Source organism: Neolamprologus brichardi, chromosome 9 (genome assembly GCF_056152115.1).
Source record: "Neolamprologus brichardi isolate AB-2024 chromosome 9, ASM5615211v1, whole genome shotgun sequence".
In the NCBI taxonomy this organism is placed as follows: Eukaryota; Metazoa; Chordata; class Actinopteri; order Cichliformes; family Cichlidae; genus Neolamprologus; species Neolamprologus brichardi.
This window is the reverse complement of record NC_142112.1, coordinates 22369445-22381755: the sequence shown is the minus strand read 5'-3', so window position 1 is coordinate 22381755 and position 12311 is coordinate 22369445. Positions and strand designations below refer to the sequence as shown.

General features: G+C 40.2%; 1 protein-coding gene across 1 annotated transcript in view; it reads left to right on the top strand.

Annotated features, from left to right (window-relative positions):
• c9h8orf34 (chromosome 9 C8orf34 homolog) overlaps window positions 1-11392 on the top strand; it is a 71300-nt gene extending 59908 nt beyond the window's left edge. Inside the window, exons 12-15 of the mRNA XM_087845617.1 lie at window positions 3646-4136; window positions 6654-6750; window positions 10222-10260; window positions 11061-11392. Coding sequence (XP_087701743.1) covers window positions 3646-4136; window positions 6654-6750; window positions 10222-10260; window positions 11061-11068 — 635 coding nt within the window. The 3' untranslated portion in view covers window positions 11069-11392. The remainder of the gene's footprint in view (window positions 1-3645; window positions 4137-6653; window positions 6751-10221; window positions 10261-11060) is intronic.
• The last annotated feature ends 919 nt before the right edge of the window (window positions 11393-12311 follow it).

The following is a 12311-nucleotide window of genomic DNA, read 5'->3' as shown; positions in this document are numbered from 1 at the left end:
CACTTCAAGTGTATAAGTATACATAATTTTGTTGATTCGTGCAAAGATAATCCCGCTCAGTTATTACCTTGAAGTGTGCGGCTGTGTATTTATATGCAGACACCGTTTCCTCTGTCTGTATTTTCTTCTGAACTTGCTGTGTTTGGGGCATTTTTTTGGCGGCAGTGGTTTCATTGCCTTCCAATCATGAAACATGCACTCCATCGGCGTTTGGCCCTTTCTCTTGAGCTGGTGCAGAGGTGTGACTGTTTTTATTTGAACAAAACCACCCTGAAACAATCAGGAAACAATCTTTCATCTTCCTGATTCACTGCTTTCCCTTTCGGTCTTTAGCTTGCTTGACCACATTTGCTCCCTCACTCTCGCTTGTTTGAGGCCAGGGAGGGGGCCGAGTCTGAAAGCTGTGTTTATATAATACCTATAACCTCCTCATCCGTTGTACAAAACATCGCAAACTGCTCAATTCATCAGTGACAAAGGCTTTTGTAAAAGGAAATTTCCCCCATTTAGAGCCAGGGATATCTCGTCAGAGTAAAAGTAAACAATCCCAAGAATTTTTCCAAGACCGCGTTGCCAACTTTTAATTTTACTTCCATTCACACCATGTGAGGAATGTGCATTTCTTTCACATTATTTGTACGTTATCAATCCAAGGACAAAAGGGTAGCGTTTTAATTTCGTCAAGCAAACAGTATATTGTATACTTGTAAGCCTGCTGACAAATGACATGTCTTTAGCGCACTTGTTTATTTTCAGTGGAAGGATCCAATAAAGATTTCATGAGTTCTGAATGGTCGTATAGCGTGCTAGGGCCTTGTACTCGCTCACCACATGCAACTGCTTTTGGATCAAAGACTTTAATAGATCTGTTTCTATTTCTTCTTGTTTCCTTTCTGTCCCCCTCTGTCTCATTTTCTACCCTCTTTTCCCTGTTGTTGTTACTTGCGTTTGAACCCAAATGCAAGGTTCATAGTATATGAATTTTGATGGCATGTCTCTTTATATCAGTGTCACGGAGATATGTTAAAGTATTCCTGTGTTTAACAAAGTCAGTTTAAAAATAAAACTGCCTTTCATAGGCTACTCTTTACTGTTAGGTAGCTGGAGTCGAATGTCCATTTCTGTGTGTGTTGGTTTGTGTGGTGGGGGGAGGGGGGGGGGGTATTTAGAGCAAAAACATGTGGTGTTTATCATTATACTGGTAAATACCTCAAGATGAAAATATAAGCTTTATGGAAACTAAGGAATACATCCTGTTTACAGCTTTTTAAAATAATATCAGCCATCAGTGTGGGTGGACATAGTGTGTGGGTGATTAAGGACTTAAAGCGGGAAATCATTATATGCTGTACTTTACTTTGCACGTTTGTATTATTTATTTCACTGCAGTCTAAAGGTATTCACTTATTTATCCTTTGGTGTTATGGTCAAGATCCAGCTGTGGAGGTTAGCACACGGTTGCAGTGCATACAGCAGTGTCGCCACTGCCAAAATCTGATGTCAAGACCTGCCTTGAACAGCACGCGCGGTTGAGTGTTTACCGTAATTTGATTGCTTCGACCTCAGCAGTGACCAAGCTACTCTCAACTTTTCTTTTTTTGTTGTTTTATTGATTTTTTTCTGTGTGTTAGTGTAGTGATAGAAGAAATGTTGGACAGTCTCTTGAAAAATGACATCTTATATAAATTTGAGATGAACTGAGGATTCAAGATTGTTGGTTGGTTCAGAAGTGCTGCTATTGCTTCAGCCTGGACTATCTTCTAACTATTTTTGGGCAGTCGTTGTCATTATCTTTCAATATTAGCCTCTGAGGCTGCCACCTTCTCCTCTCCCCGTCTCACTTCCTCCTTCATCCATTTCAGCTTTCGCGTTTTGGCCCATTTTATTAATGAGCCAATTTCTGCCCATTAGTTGTTACTAATGTGTAGAATGTGTTGAGATTCATCTGACCAGGCAAACTTTTTCGAATCTTTTTTGTCAGATTTCTAGAAATATAGCCTCAGTTTCATGCTCTTAGCTGACAGGGGTGGTCTTCTGCTGCTGTAGCCCATCTACTTTAAGGCTAAATTTGATGTGTATTCAGAGAGATTTTATATGTTGGTTGTAATGTGGGGTTATTTGAGTTACTGTTGCCTTCCTAAGAGCTTTAATAGTCTGACCATTCTCTCTTGACCTCTGACATTAGACTGAGACTGCTGCTCACTGAATATATTCTTTTTTTCACGGCACTCTATGTAAACTCGAGAGAGTCTCAGTTTCTGAAATACTTAGACCAGCACATCTGGCACCAACAGCCAAACCAGGTTCAAAGCCACTTAAATCAGCTTTCTTTCCAATGCTGATGCTCAGTGTGAATGCCAACAGCTTGTCTTTACCATCTCTACATGCCTCAATGCATTGAATTGTTACTATGCAATTGGCTAATGAGAAAGTTGCAGTATAAGGAACTGAACATGTGTACCTAATGAAGTGTGTGTTGGCATTCAGGCAGTAAAACTTTGAGAACCCGCTGCTCTTATAATTTAGAAATTATTACGTCTGTAAAGTTTAACGGTTCACAGACACACACACATAACATCACGCAGGACACAAGTTAGTGAACACATAAAACCAACAACAAGCAGCATATGTTCAGCATTGTGTCTCAAATGAAGGTTTACTTCTATGCACGCTGAGCTGCTTAAGCACATAAACAGCAATCCACTCAGGCATGTCAAATAATTATATGCATTTGATCCCCAAAGGATTTTGTGCAGCACTGTCTGATTTTAAACAAACAGAATCTTCCGGAGTAATGTCCAAAAGCTAAATTTAGGATAGCATTACAGGCATTTTCTGTTTGTATACTAAATGGATATTTGTCAGTGAATAGAAGCACATGTTTCATGTTTTCTGCAAATGTTGTTTGTAAAACCCAGGAAAGCTGAAATTTGCTCAAAAACATGGAAGTTTGAGTTTGTGAAAAAATTGTTGCTTGCTCTTGTTATTTATCTAACGTCACACATACAGTTTTCCAGAAGTACCCTCTACCTCAAGTGAGTCATTCCTCTAAATCATGCCTCTTAAATGATAGCTCCCAGTTTGTTGAATCCCAATTGCCAAGATCTGGAACGAAAGCAGAAAACATGGAAAAAATGACCCAGATGTTGATCACAGAAGTTGGCAGCGTCGCGTTTTTTTATAAACAAAAATGTTTTCGAGACTACCAGAGCAGCAGGCTAATGTGTTTTTGTCAGGAAGGAGGGAAAAAATATAGCCACGCTGTACTTACTGTATCAACTTGGGACATTTTCTGACAGAGGAAGCTGGATTCACCACAGTTTATAAGGTCTATAAATATTGTCATCATTGCCGAGAAAAGGGATTAACCCAAGCAGTCTCGCCCACATTAATGCTCAGAAATGTTTGTGAATCATTAGTCAAATCAGTCGAGGAATAAAACTTAAAGTAAGCCTGATGGTATGTTAAAAGTTCCTTTTCCAGAGTTATTTGGGAGAGTTATCTTAAAAATTATTATGGGCATTTTCATGGCTTTAAATAAAGTCAATTTTATTTCAATGTGTGTGTATACCATAGGATTTAAATAGGAAATTTACTCCTTAAGCGTTTGGATACTGACTTGGATTATTGCCTTTCTTTCTCCAGAGGTTGAGAAGGACCTGGCAAAGCTGGCAGAAGTAGGAAAGATGACCACCCGAAGCTCCAATAATCCACATAGCAGCCTATACCACACCCCAGTGCGCCACAGAACTCTACCTGACACACTCCCCCTCCCCAGCCTCGTGTCCAGGCCCCACTCTCCAGCTGGTAGCCTTACGGGCAAGTCTTGTGGTGTGGGCCTCCCCTTGCTTAGCCCCAAGACCACGACCCTCACCATGGGTAGGACTCAGTCTCCTAGCAACCCTGGGAGCAGGACTCAAACCCCCAGAACACCCAGCAGGCCCATAACCCCAAATAGTTTGCTGACACGCTCCACCTTTAACTCCGGCTCTTATAAAGAGGTGACCTTCAGGAGGTCGCGGAGCCGCCCTGTTACACCCACAAGTCAACCAATACTTACCCGACCGCTGCTCACCCCTCCAGGGCTAAGCAGCACAGATACCCTTGGTGCCAGCCTACGGGCCTATCTGTCTGAGGTAAGACCCCACACTGAAACTTGTGTTTTTTACAAGTCATGCAAGCACTTAATGAGACATGTAGTTCTACATGTTATATTTCACATTGCAAGGATAAAACTGTCATAAAAATTGGGTCATGGTCTGAAAAGGTTTTAGTATCTTGAGAGTGAACTTGTGTGCTGAAAGCCAAAAAAGTAAAGCTGGGCACTGAAGCTGAGAGCCTTTCCTCAGAAAGAAATATGAGCGAGATCACCAGGAGCACAAAATATTACACGTGCAAATCCTTGCGGGCACACACCACTTCGTGTGGGGTTTAGCAGAAAGTCGTGGAGGTCTGTACAGTAGGATGTCACTTCACTGTGGAAAAATGAGTCTGGCATAAAAGGGGAACTTTCATTGGGATTTCTTTCTTATATTCCTTTCATGATCTACTTAACAGCAGGACTGTTAAATATGAGCCTTTTTTTGAAGGTTTTATTAATGGTGGGGCAGGAATTTTACAATGCCTTTGTGTAATCTGACAGTTATGCCAGTTGACACCTAGTCACATTATCCAAAACACTACTGCACCCAGTCGGCTTTTATTAGGGCCACCTGGTCCCAGGTAGAAGAACTGAAGCCTTAAAGTGAGGCCAGGTTCCAGACTGAGAGAATCTTTAACCTCTTAAAAGAGAAAACAACGCTTTCTTGTGTTCCTTTATTTGTGTAGCCACTTCAACTGGAAACTCAAACATGGGAACAAGCACCCAAAGCATTACATTTACTTAACAGGAAGTGAGCAGGAAGTTTTTTTTACGCAAAACCTACAACAATATACAGATTACTGCAAATTCCAAGATGAATACAAAGACATATTTATGTAGTTTTGTCCACAGTATTGTGCAAAACCCTCGAGCCATTCCTCATTACTTTATATTTTGCAAAGAATATGGGAAATAGGCAGAGGGATTTATTGAAACACATGTAAACATGCATGGAATTGAAGTCTATAAGGCAAACAGAGTATGTATAATTGTAACGATCATTTGGTATGATCATGTTTATTCTTCAACAGAGTCTGAACTTTCTTAGGCAGCTTTCTTGTGTTTTCTTTAATTCGTATTCAGGAATAGTTCTCTAGGCTTCTTGAAGGACATTCAAAGCTCTTTTTTAGACGTTAGCTATCTTTCTATTTTGTTTTTTTGTCAAAATGATGCAACAATGCTTTAATAATGTTAAATTCTGGGCTCTGGGGAGGCCAATCCAGGACTGCTAGGGTTTCACTGTTTGTTTTTTTGTTTGTTTTTTCATCTAGGTATGCTTTTACTGCATTGCTGGTGTGTTTAAAATGATCTGCTTTCATAATTGGATCAACTTTGCCAAGGTCCCTCGCAGTCACCAACCATTGCAGAGCCTCCAATGTGTTTCACAGATAGGATGTAAACGTTTACTGTTGTACCTCTCTCCTAAAGTCCTCCGTACATATAGATGATGATTTGAACCAAAAATGCCGAATTTTATTCATTAACTCACAAGACCTGTTGCTACTGATTTTCAGTCCAGATCTTGTGTAACTTGAGTACCCCAGCCATTGTTTCCCCTCTTTAAGAATGGTTCTTAACAGCCGCTCTTCCACTGAGACCATTTCTGAGGAGACTTTAGTGAACAGTAGATGGATCAACTGATGGGCCAGAAGCAGCTTTTAGGTCCTGTGTCAGGTCTTTTCTGTTTTGTTTTGTTTTTTCCCCCCTGTTTTTGTTACTTCTAAAGGGCACAACACTGATTCATCCCTTGAGGGGGCTTCAATGACCTATTAATATAGGTCAGTGACTTAACAACCAAGAGTAAACATTCCTCTGAAAATGGTTTGGTACAAGGACTGGACTGAAGAAAGTGAAAAAGCAGCCAATTTCCAAAGAAAACTTTGAAAGACTTTCAGGAATGCTCAACAACTATGGCTCTTTAAAACTGGAGAGAAAGTCTGGTTCCTTAGAAGCAAGATATGAAGACATAAGCAGTGGCTTCTTGCATATAAAGTATATATTTCACCGTATATATGTGCTCGTAATGGTAAATGGTAAATGGCCTGTGTTTGTATAGCACTTTACTAGTCCCTAAGGACCCCAAAGCGCTTCACACTACATTCAGTCATTCACCCATTCACACACACATTCACACACTGGTGATGGCAAGCTACATTGTAGCTACAGCTGCCCTGGGGCACACTGACACAGTTCTTGGTATTCAACTAGTTTTGTACATTTTTATTTCTTGACTTTTACACTTTTTGATGGGTTAGGGTTCCAAATGTTCAATATTGAATACAATTATGAATACATAATCATTAATACAATGACAACCATAAACCGGTTGAAGATTTGTTTCCATTTTCAGTTTGTTTAAGAGTTCAAATTTGCTAAACGGACAGGCTGGCCTAGATTGTCTTTCCTAATCCTGTGTTCCATTTCTCTTTTGTTCTGTCCATCTATCTGCAGAGTACACATTTTACCATCCTCTATCATTTCTCTTCTATTATGATCTGTTTTTCCATTTCAGGATGAGTTTTACCAGCAGTTACAGGCCATCAGACAGCCTTGGCATATTCCTAGTGACACAGACAGTGACATCCTGGACCCTCCAGAACAGGATAAAAGTGAGTTACTTTTCTTGCTCTACCTTTCTTCTGTCTTTTTTCCCCTCATGCAGGCAAGACCAAACATCCACAGTGCATCTCAGGTTTTTTTTAGAAGCTTTCATTTGCACCGTTTACAAATCTGACCCTCTAATGTTTTTACCTTTCCACTGATTTTTTTTGTGAGACGTGACGTTCATTTCATCACTGCACAGTCACTTTACCACAATGATTAACTGTTGGATTAAACTGGCAATAGAAACATATTCCTTGTAAAATTCTGCAACGGAGCAAAACGGCTGACTCATGATAATTTCCATATTTCATCACTGGGTGAAATCCTGGAGAGGTTCTGAAAGGGTGGGATGTTGTCATGTACAATTTCCTTTCCTGGCACCTGTAGGAAATATATCTTTATCAAAATCCAACACATAGATGTGAAGGGGTGTTTTGTTTTTTTCTGCTTAAAAAGTCATAAATCGAGTCAAAGTAATGGCCTGGCTTGGATGCGGTGCAGTGTGTTACTCTGGCTTTGAACATGGCAGAATTAAATCAGACCTCCTTGAAAGTTCTGGTCCATAAATCAAATGAGTGCATGTGGTGGTATGGTCTGATAATCACATGCTCGCCGGAGTGAAACTAAGTACTTTTCAATTCACTGTGATCCGCTAAGAAACTGTCAGATTTATACTGCCTTATGACTGATTAACATATGGATAAATGTCTTAGGTCCTGAGAGACTTTTAAGTTATTGTAGCTGCATTAAACGACAAATCAGTCATGTAAACATTACATATTCCCGCAGGTCTGCTGTATCAGAAATATAAATGGACTCGCTTCAAATGTAATAACAGCCTTATCAGTAGAAGACTTTATTTTTGGCTGCGCAATTATTCCCAAGGGGTCACCACAGCGGGCAGCCCTGCATTTTTGATTTGATGCCCTTCCTGAAGTAACCGCAAATGGATTTGGGACCTTTAAGTTGGGCTATACTATAGAGCCACTCAGTAAGACATTCTGATACTTATTCCAATACAGGCGCTGACATAAGGCGACAGGGTCAAGACAAAACCAGTAGGGTTTATGTCACTGAGAGCATGAATATGCTCTCTGAAGATTTCCTGACAGCGCATGAAACGAACAAATAAATGAGTTAATCATGAAATATCCCATGCAAACTGAGAGATTCATCCTCTGGGGAAACACGAATATGCCCGGTATATTTAAAGCATTATGATAAATTCTCCTTGGATCATTAAAAATCTGACAAAATTCGATGAAATCTTTTCCTTTTGGGACATCCAACATGTTTCCACAATTACAACCTGATCAAGTGTTCAAACCAAATCTCACGCTATCCTTTGTTGTATTTGTCAAAGCTTCTTGAAGTGGACCAATGTGCTGGATGTACAGAGCACTGCAGACCAACACTGGCACGCTGAGGTCTTGTGACTGCTTAGCCAAAAATAAGACGCTTCCAATTTATGAATGAGTTAAATGATAAAAGACAACGCTCTGAAAATAACTAAGCCCTGTTTTCTCAGCAAACAAAGAATCATCAGCTACACAAAGTGAAAATTAAGTGCATGTGGGACTTAAAAAGACCGCTTTCATTGATGCTATGAAACAAGAATTCCAGTCAAACAAAAGATGAAGCAGGCGAATGTTTGTCACATGGAAATATAACTCTTCTGACAAGTTCCTCTAGAGGGCCGTTGTTTTGCCAAATGTGTATCTTGCACAATAAATGGATGGATTTTTCCTAATAGCCCCTGGGGGTCTGCTCTAAGTCTTGGCAGTAGTAATGGCAATGCTGAGAGAGGATATGAACCGCATATTGAATTAGACGTGGCTCGGACAGGGGAGAGGGAGACTGACAGAGAAAAAGAGCCACAAGACGTGACAAAGCACTTTCTGGCGTGAGAGAGGACCCACTGGGACTGTTCACTGAAATCTGGTTTGTGTGCCTTTGCGTATGTGCATGTGAGCGATTGTATTAGTCAGTGCAAGGCATTAAAATTGTTTTCAGAGAGCACTTTTGCGCTCTTTATCCAATTTTTTTTTCCCTGGGAATTTTTTGACCTATGAAATAATACTGTTAAACAGCAGCTGCACTGACAGCTAAATATGCGATTGGGGGAAAAAATATTTTTTAAAATCACAGCCTATAAACAAAGCAAGAGGCAAAGAAAACTTCTAATGTTTGCTTATTTAGGAATTGCTTCAAATCATTTTCAAATAAAAACAAATTGAAGTGCTCTCATTGTATGTGGTTTTCAATATGGGGTGCATGTCACCGTATCTAAATAGTTTACATACATGGAGACATAGTCAGTGACCTTCATTTACATATATGTAACAAAACAACATGCATCTCCTTAGTATAGCTCATTGTGTTTTCTATCTTGCTGCTCTTAAATCTGAAACTGCAGCTGGCTACTTTGGGTTAAAATCCATCCATTTTCTTCTGCCTATCGGGTTCAGCATCACGAGGTGCCTAATCCCAGCTGTTACAGCGTAACATGGAGGGTGCACCCTGGACAAGTGACCAGTTTAGAACAGAGCTAACAGACTGAAGCAAACTCCACACAGAAAGGCTTCAGGTTAAAGTCTCTGTCTGCTAACACGGATAAAGCTAAATTGGGTCCTGTCATTTTGGCTGTTTGTGTGCAAAATCTGACACATGAAAAATATTAGTAAGCAAGGGTTTCCCCCCTTATTTTCGTTCTTTGTACTAAGCAAAACTAGCTGTCGGCTAGAGTTTTATAGGTTTAGTGTAAAGCTATAGTTAAAGTTTTAGACTACGAGAGTTTGCATGATCATAAAAAAAACTGAAAAGTCATAAAATTTGCAGAGAAGCCAGGAGAAGTATTGGAAAACGAAATAAAGCTAGAAATTTTCGGGGAAAATACGTTTTGTTATAGGGTAGTGTCAGGCCATGAACTTAGTTGCAGCTTGCACTTTGACAATATATAAATGCAATACAAGTAAAATTCTGATTTTCTTGCATGTGTATTATTTTGAATATAGATTACTATAGTAATATAATATAGAATATAGTAATTTTGAATAGAGATTACTTTAGAAACTCTATCCGAGTGGTTCAAGCTTGGATTCAGCTTAGTCCTAGACTAAAAGAATAAAAATCAGAGAGGATCTCTGCTGAAAAAGGTTTTTAGTCCAAGGCTAGGCTTACTTAACCCATGTCTGTGAAACAGAGTCTACATGTGTGTGTAGTGCAGTAAATGGTGCTAAATGAGCTCAGCACTAATACGCCAACCTCACTGCCAGCCTAGTGCTTAATCTGACACCTACTATGGGCTGAAAGTCTGCCTTTTTTTAATCCAGTCATTGTATAAAAAGATATTTCAAACGAACCATGCTAATACTTTTTTTTGTCAAAGTCACAAATGCCTATAAACGTTTATTGTATTACTGTAACTTCAAATAAGAGCTGTCGTCCTGCGTGACGTTTATTCGTTTCTTTCACAGGTGGTTCACGAGACGCCAATAAGAGATCCGTGTTTTCAGGTGAGAATCTGAACAGGTAGATGTTTTAACCTTAAGAGACGATCTCTAATGTGTTGCATAATTTTGCCACTGCTTGCAAACTATGTCAAGAGTTCTGCTGCTGTAAGTAACTGCTTCAAACTGAGAGAGCCTCAGCGTCTGTCAGTGAGCTCATGTTTAGAGCCACATTATGTTTCCCAAATAACTACCAATGGGCGAGTTGGTAGCCTCCACCTTCATTTACGGTCCATTCAGTTACAGTCACAGGCTAAATGGAGGGCACAGCGGCTCTCAAATGCGATTGGCGGAGGCTGCCTGTGTGTGGAGACGCGGGGACTCTGTTGCCCAATTCCATTAAGTCACTTGGGTTGCGAGTTTACACGCAGCAGACAGCGTCAAGTCACAGCGTCAACATTTGGGAGAAGGAGAAAGTCTGTCTGGTTTGAGGTTGTCTGCGGTTCTCCTTCTTGTGGCTCCGGAGGTGCCCACAGCTCCCAGTGTCAGTGTGCCAGTCTGGAGGCAGATCTGAGAACAGGCTGCTGCTGCTGCTTGGCTATCAGAGAGGCCAGAGCATTGCCACAGCAACCAAACTCAAAGCTCACCGCTCTCCCACAACTCTTCCATATTGTGAAATATGGTCACTGGAACCTCCACTGGGCAACACTAAGTCTAATTTTCCACCTCATGTTTGTCCATGACATGCTCAAATATTAAACGGCTGTTTCAAAGTAATTGCCCCAGTTATTATTCTTATTAGCGGTTAAATGTGTCTGATTTTGGTTTCTAGGAGACTGATGTTTTTGTCTTTCATTTTTTTACAGGCCTATAGTGACGGAGACCAGAGACATTGATCCAATCAAACTATTATGCAAACCGCTGGACATTTTGAATATGTGAATACACAGACAATTATTTTTATAATTCATAGATAGGAAAGAAAAAGATTGTATACTTTTTCACAGATATTTCATACACATTGTACTGTAACTGTACGATAAAAATGTGAAAATATGACTTGAGAGTATGAAATATGCCATTTATTTTTGTTTGCTCTATAGCATGCTACTGAAATTCTACATGGAGTCCAGCAAACAGATGCATTTTGTTGTCGGTAGACTTTTTCTAGGCCTGTGGCATATTCACACTGTCAAGGCAGCACACCTATGTTAGGATAGTGTTTATTAAATGCACTGGTGAAAGATTTTGTGTGGTTTTTTTTTTTAAAGATACGCAAGTTCTGAAGGGTATCCGTGGAATGCTGTTATATTGATTTGGTGCACTTGTTCTATTTTCTACCTCAGTGTGACACACCTTGTTATGCTATTTTTATTTAACGCTTTCTGAATTTCAACCTGGGAGGAGGGAAAAAAAGCACTGAAAGAGGAGTTTTTACCCCCTAAAGCTCGAGGCAGTTTTGTTCAAAAATTTCCCCAGAAATAAGCCAAAATGAAAAGAAACAAAAACAACTTGGCCTCAACGGATGAGGCGCTTGGGAGAATTTTGTAATACAATACGCCTCATTGTCCCCGTCATCAGGTTGAACGAGTTCTTATAAACTCCAGGAAAGAATTTTAGTTTTACTCCTTCCAAATCAATCCTTAAACAAAAAAGAAAAAAAGGAGAGTAAACACATCGTCATAGTGAGTCATTAAACTCTTATGATACTTAAACGGTCCTAAAAATTCCACCAAATACGAGTCCACAGAAATGAAGGATAACATCCATTATATTCACAGCCGTACTTTGCGTACTTTTTGTGTGCCATGCATGACAACCTTTGAAAAGTTGGGCCAGATGCAGCCTGTTCTCTGTGCAAGGACCTCCAGGGGTGCGTAGAGCTTAACTCTAAACCTAACGTGTAATAATGAAGTCCTGGTTTAATCCAGTCTTTCCCCCATCTTTTCCCCAGCGTTTAACTTTGCGTCTCTTACGTGCATGGAGGTTCTGCACAGAGACGTGACCTTTTACCGCGCTGCCTCTTGTGTTTGCCTGGGCACTTGTTAGTTAAACTGTGGCTGTCTGAGAGTAACACAGACAACGTCAGCTCCAGAGACAGGCGCACCACGGACACA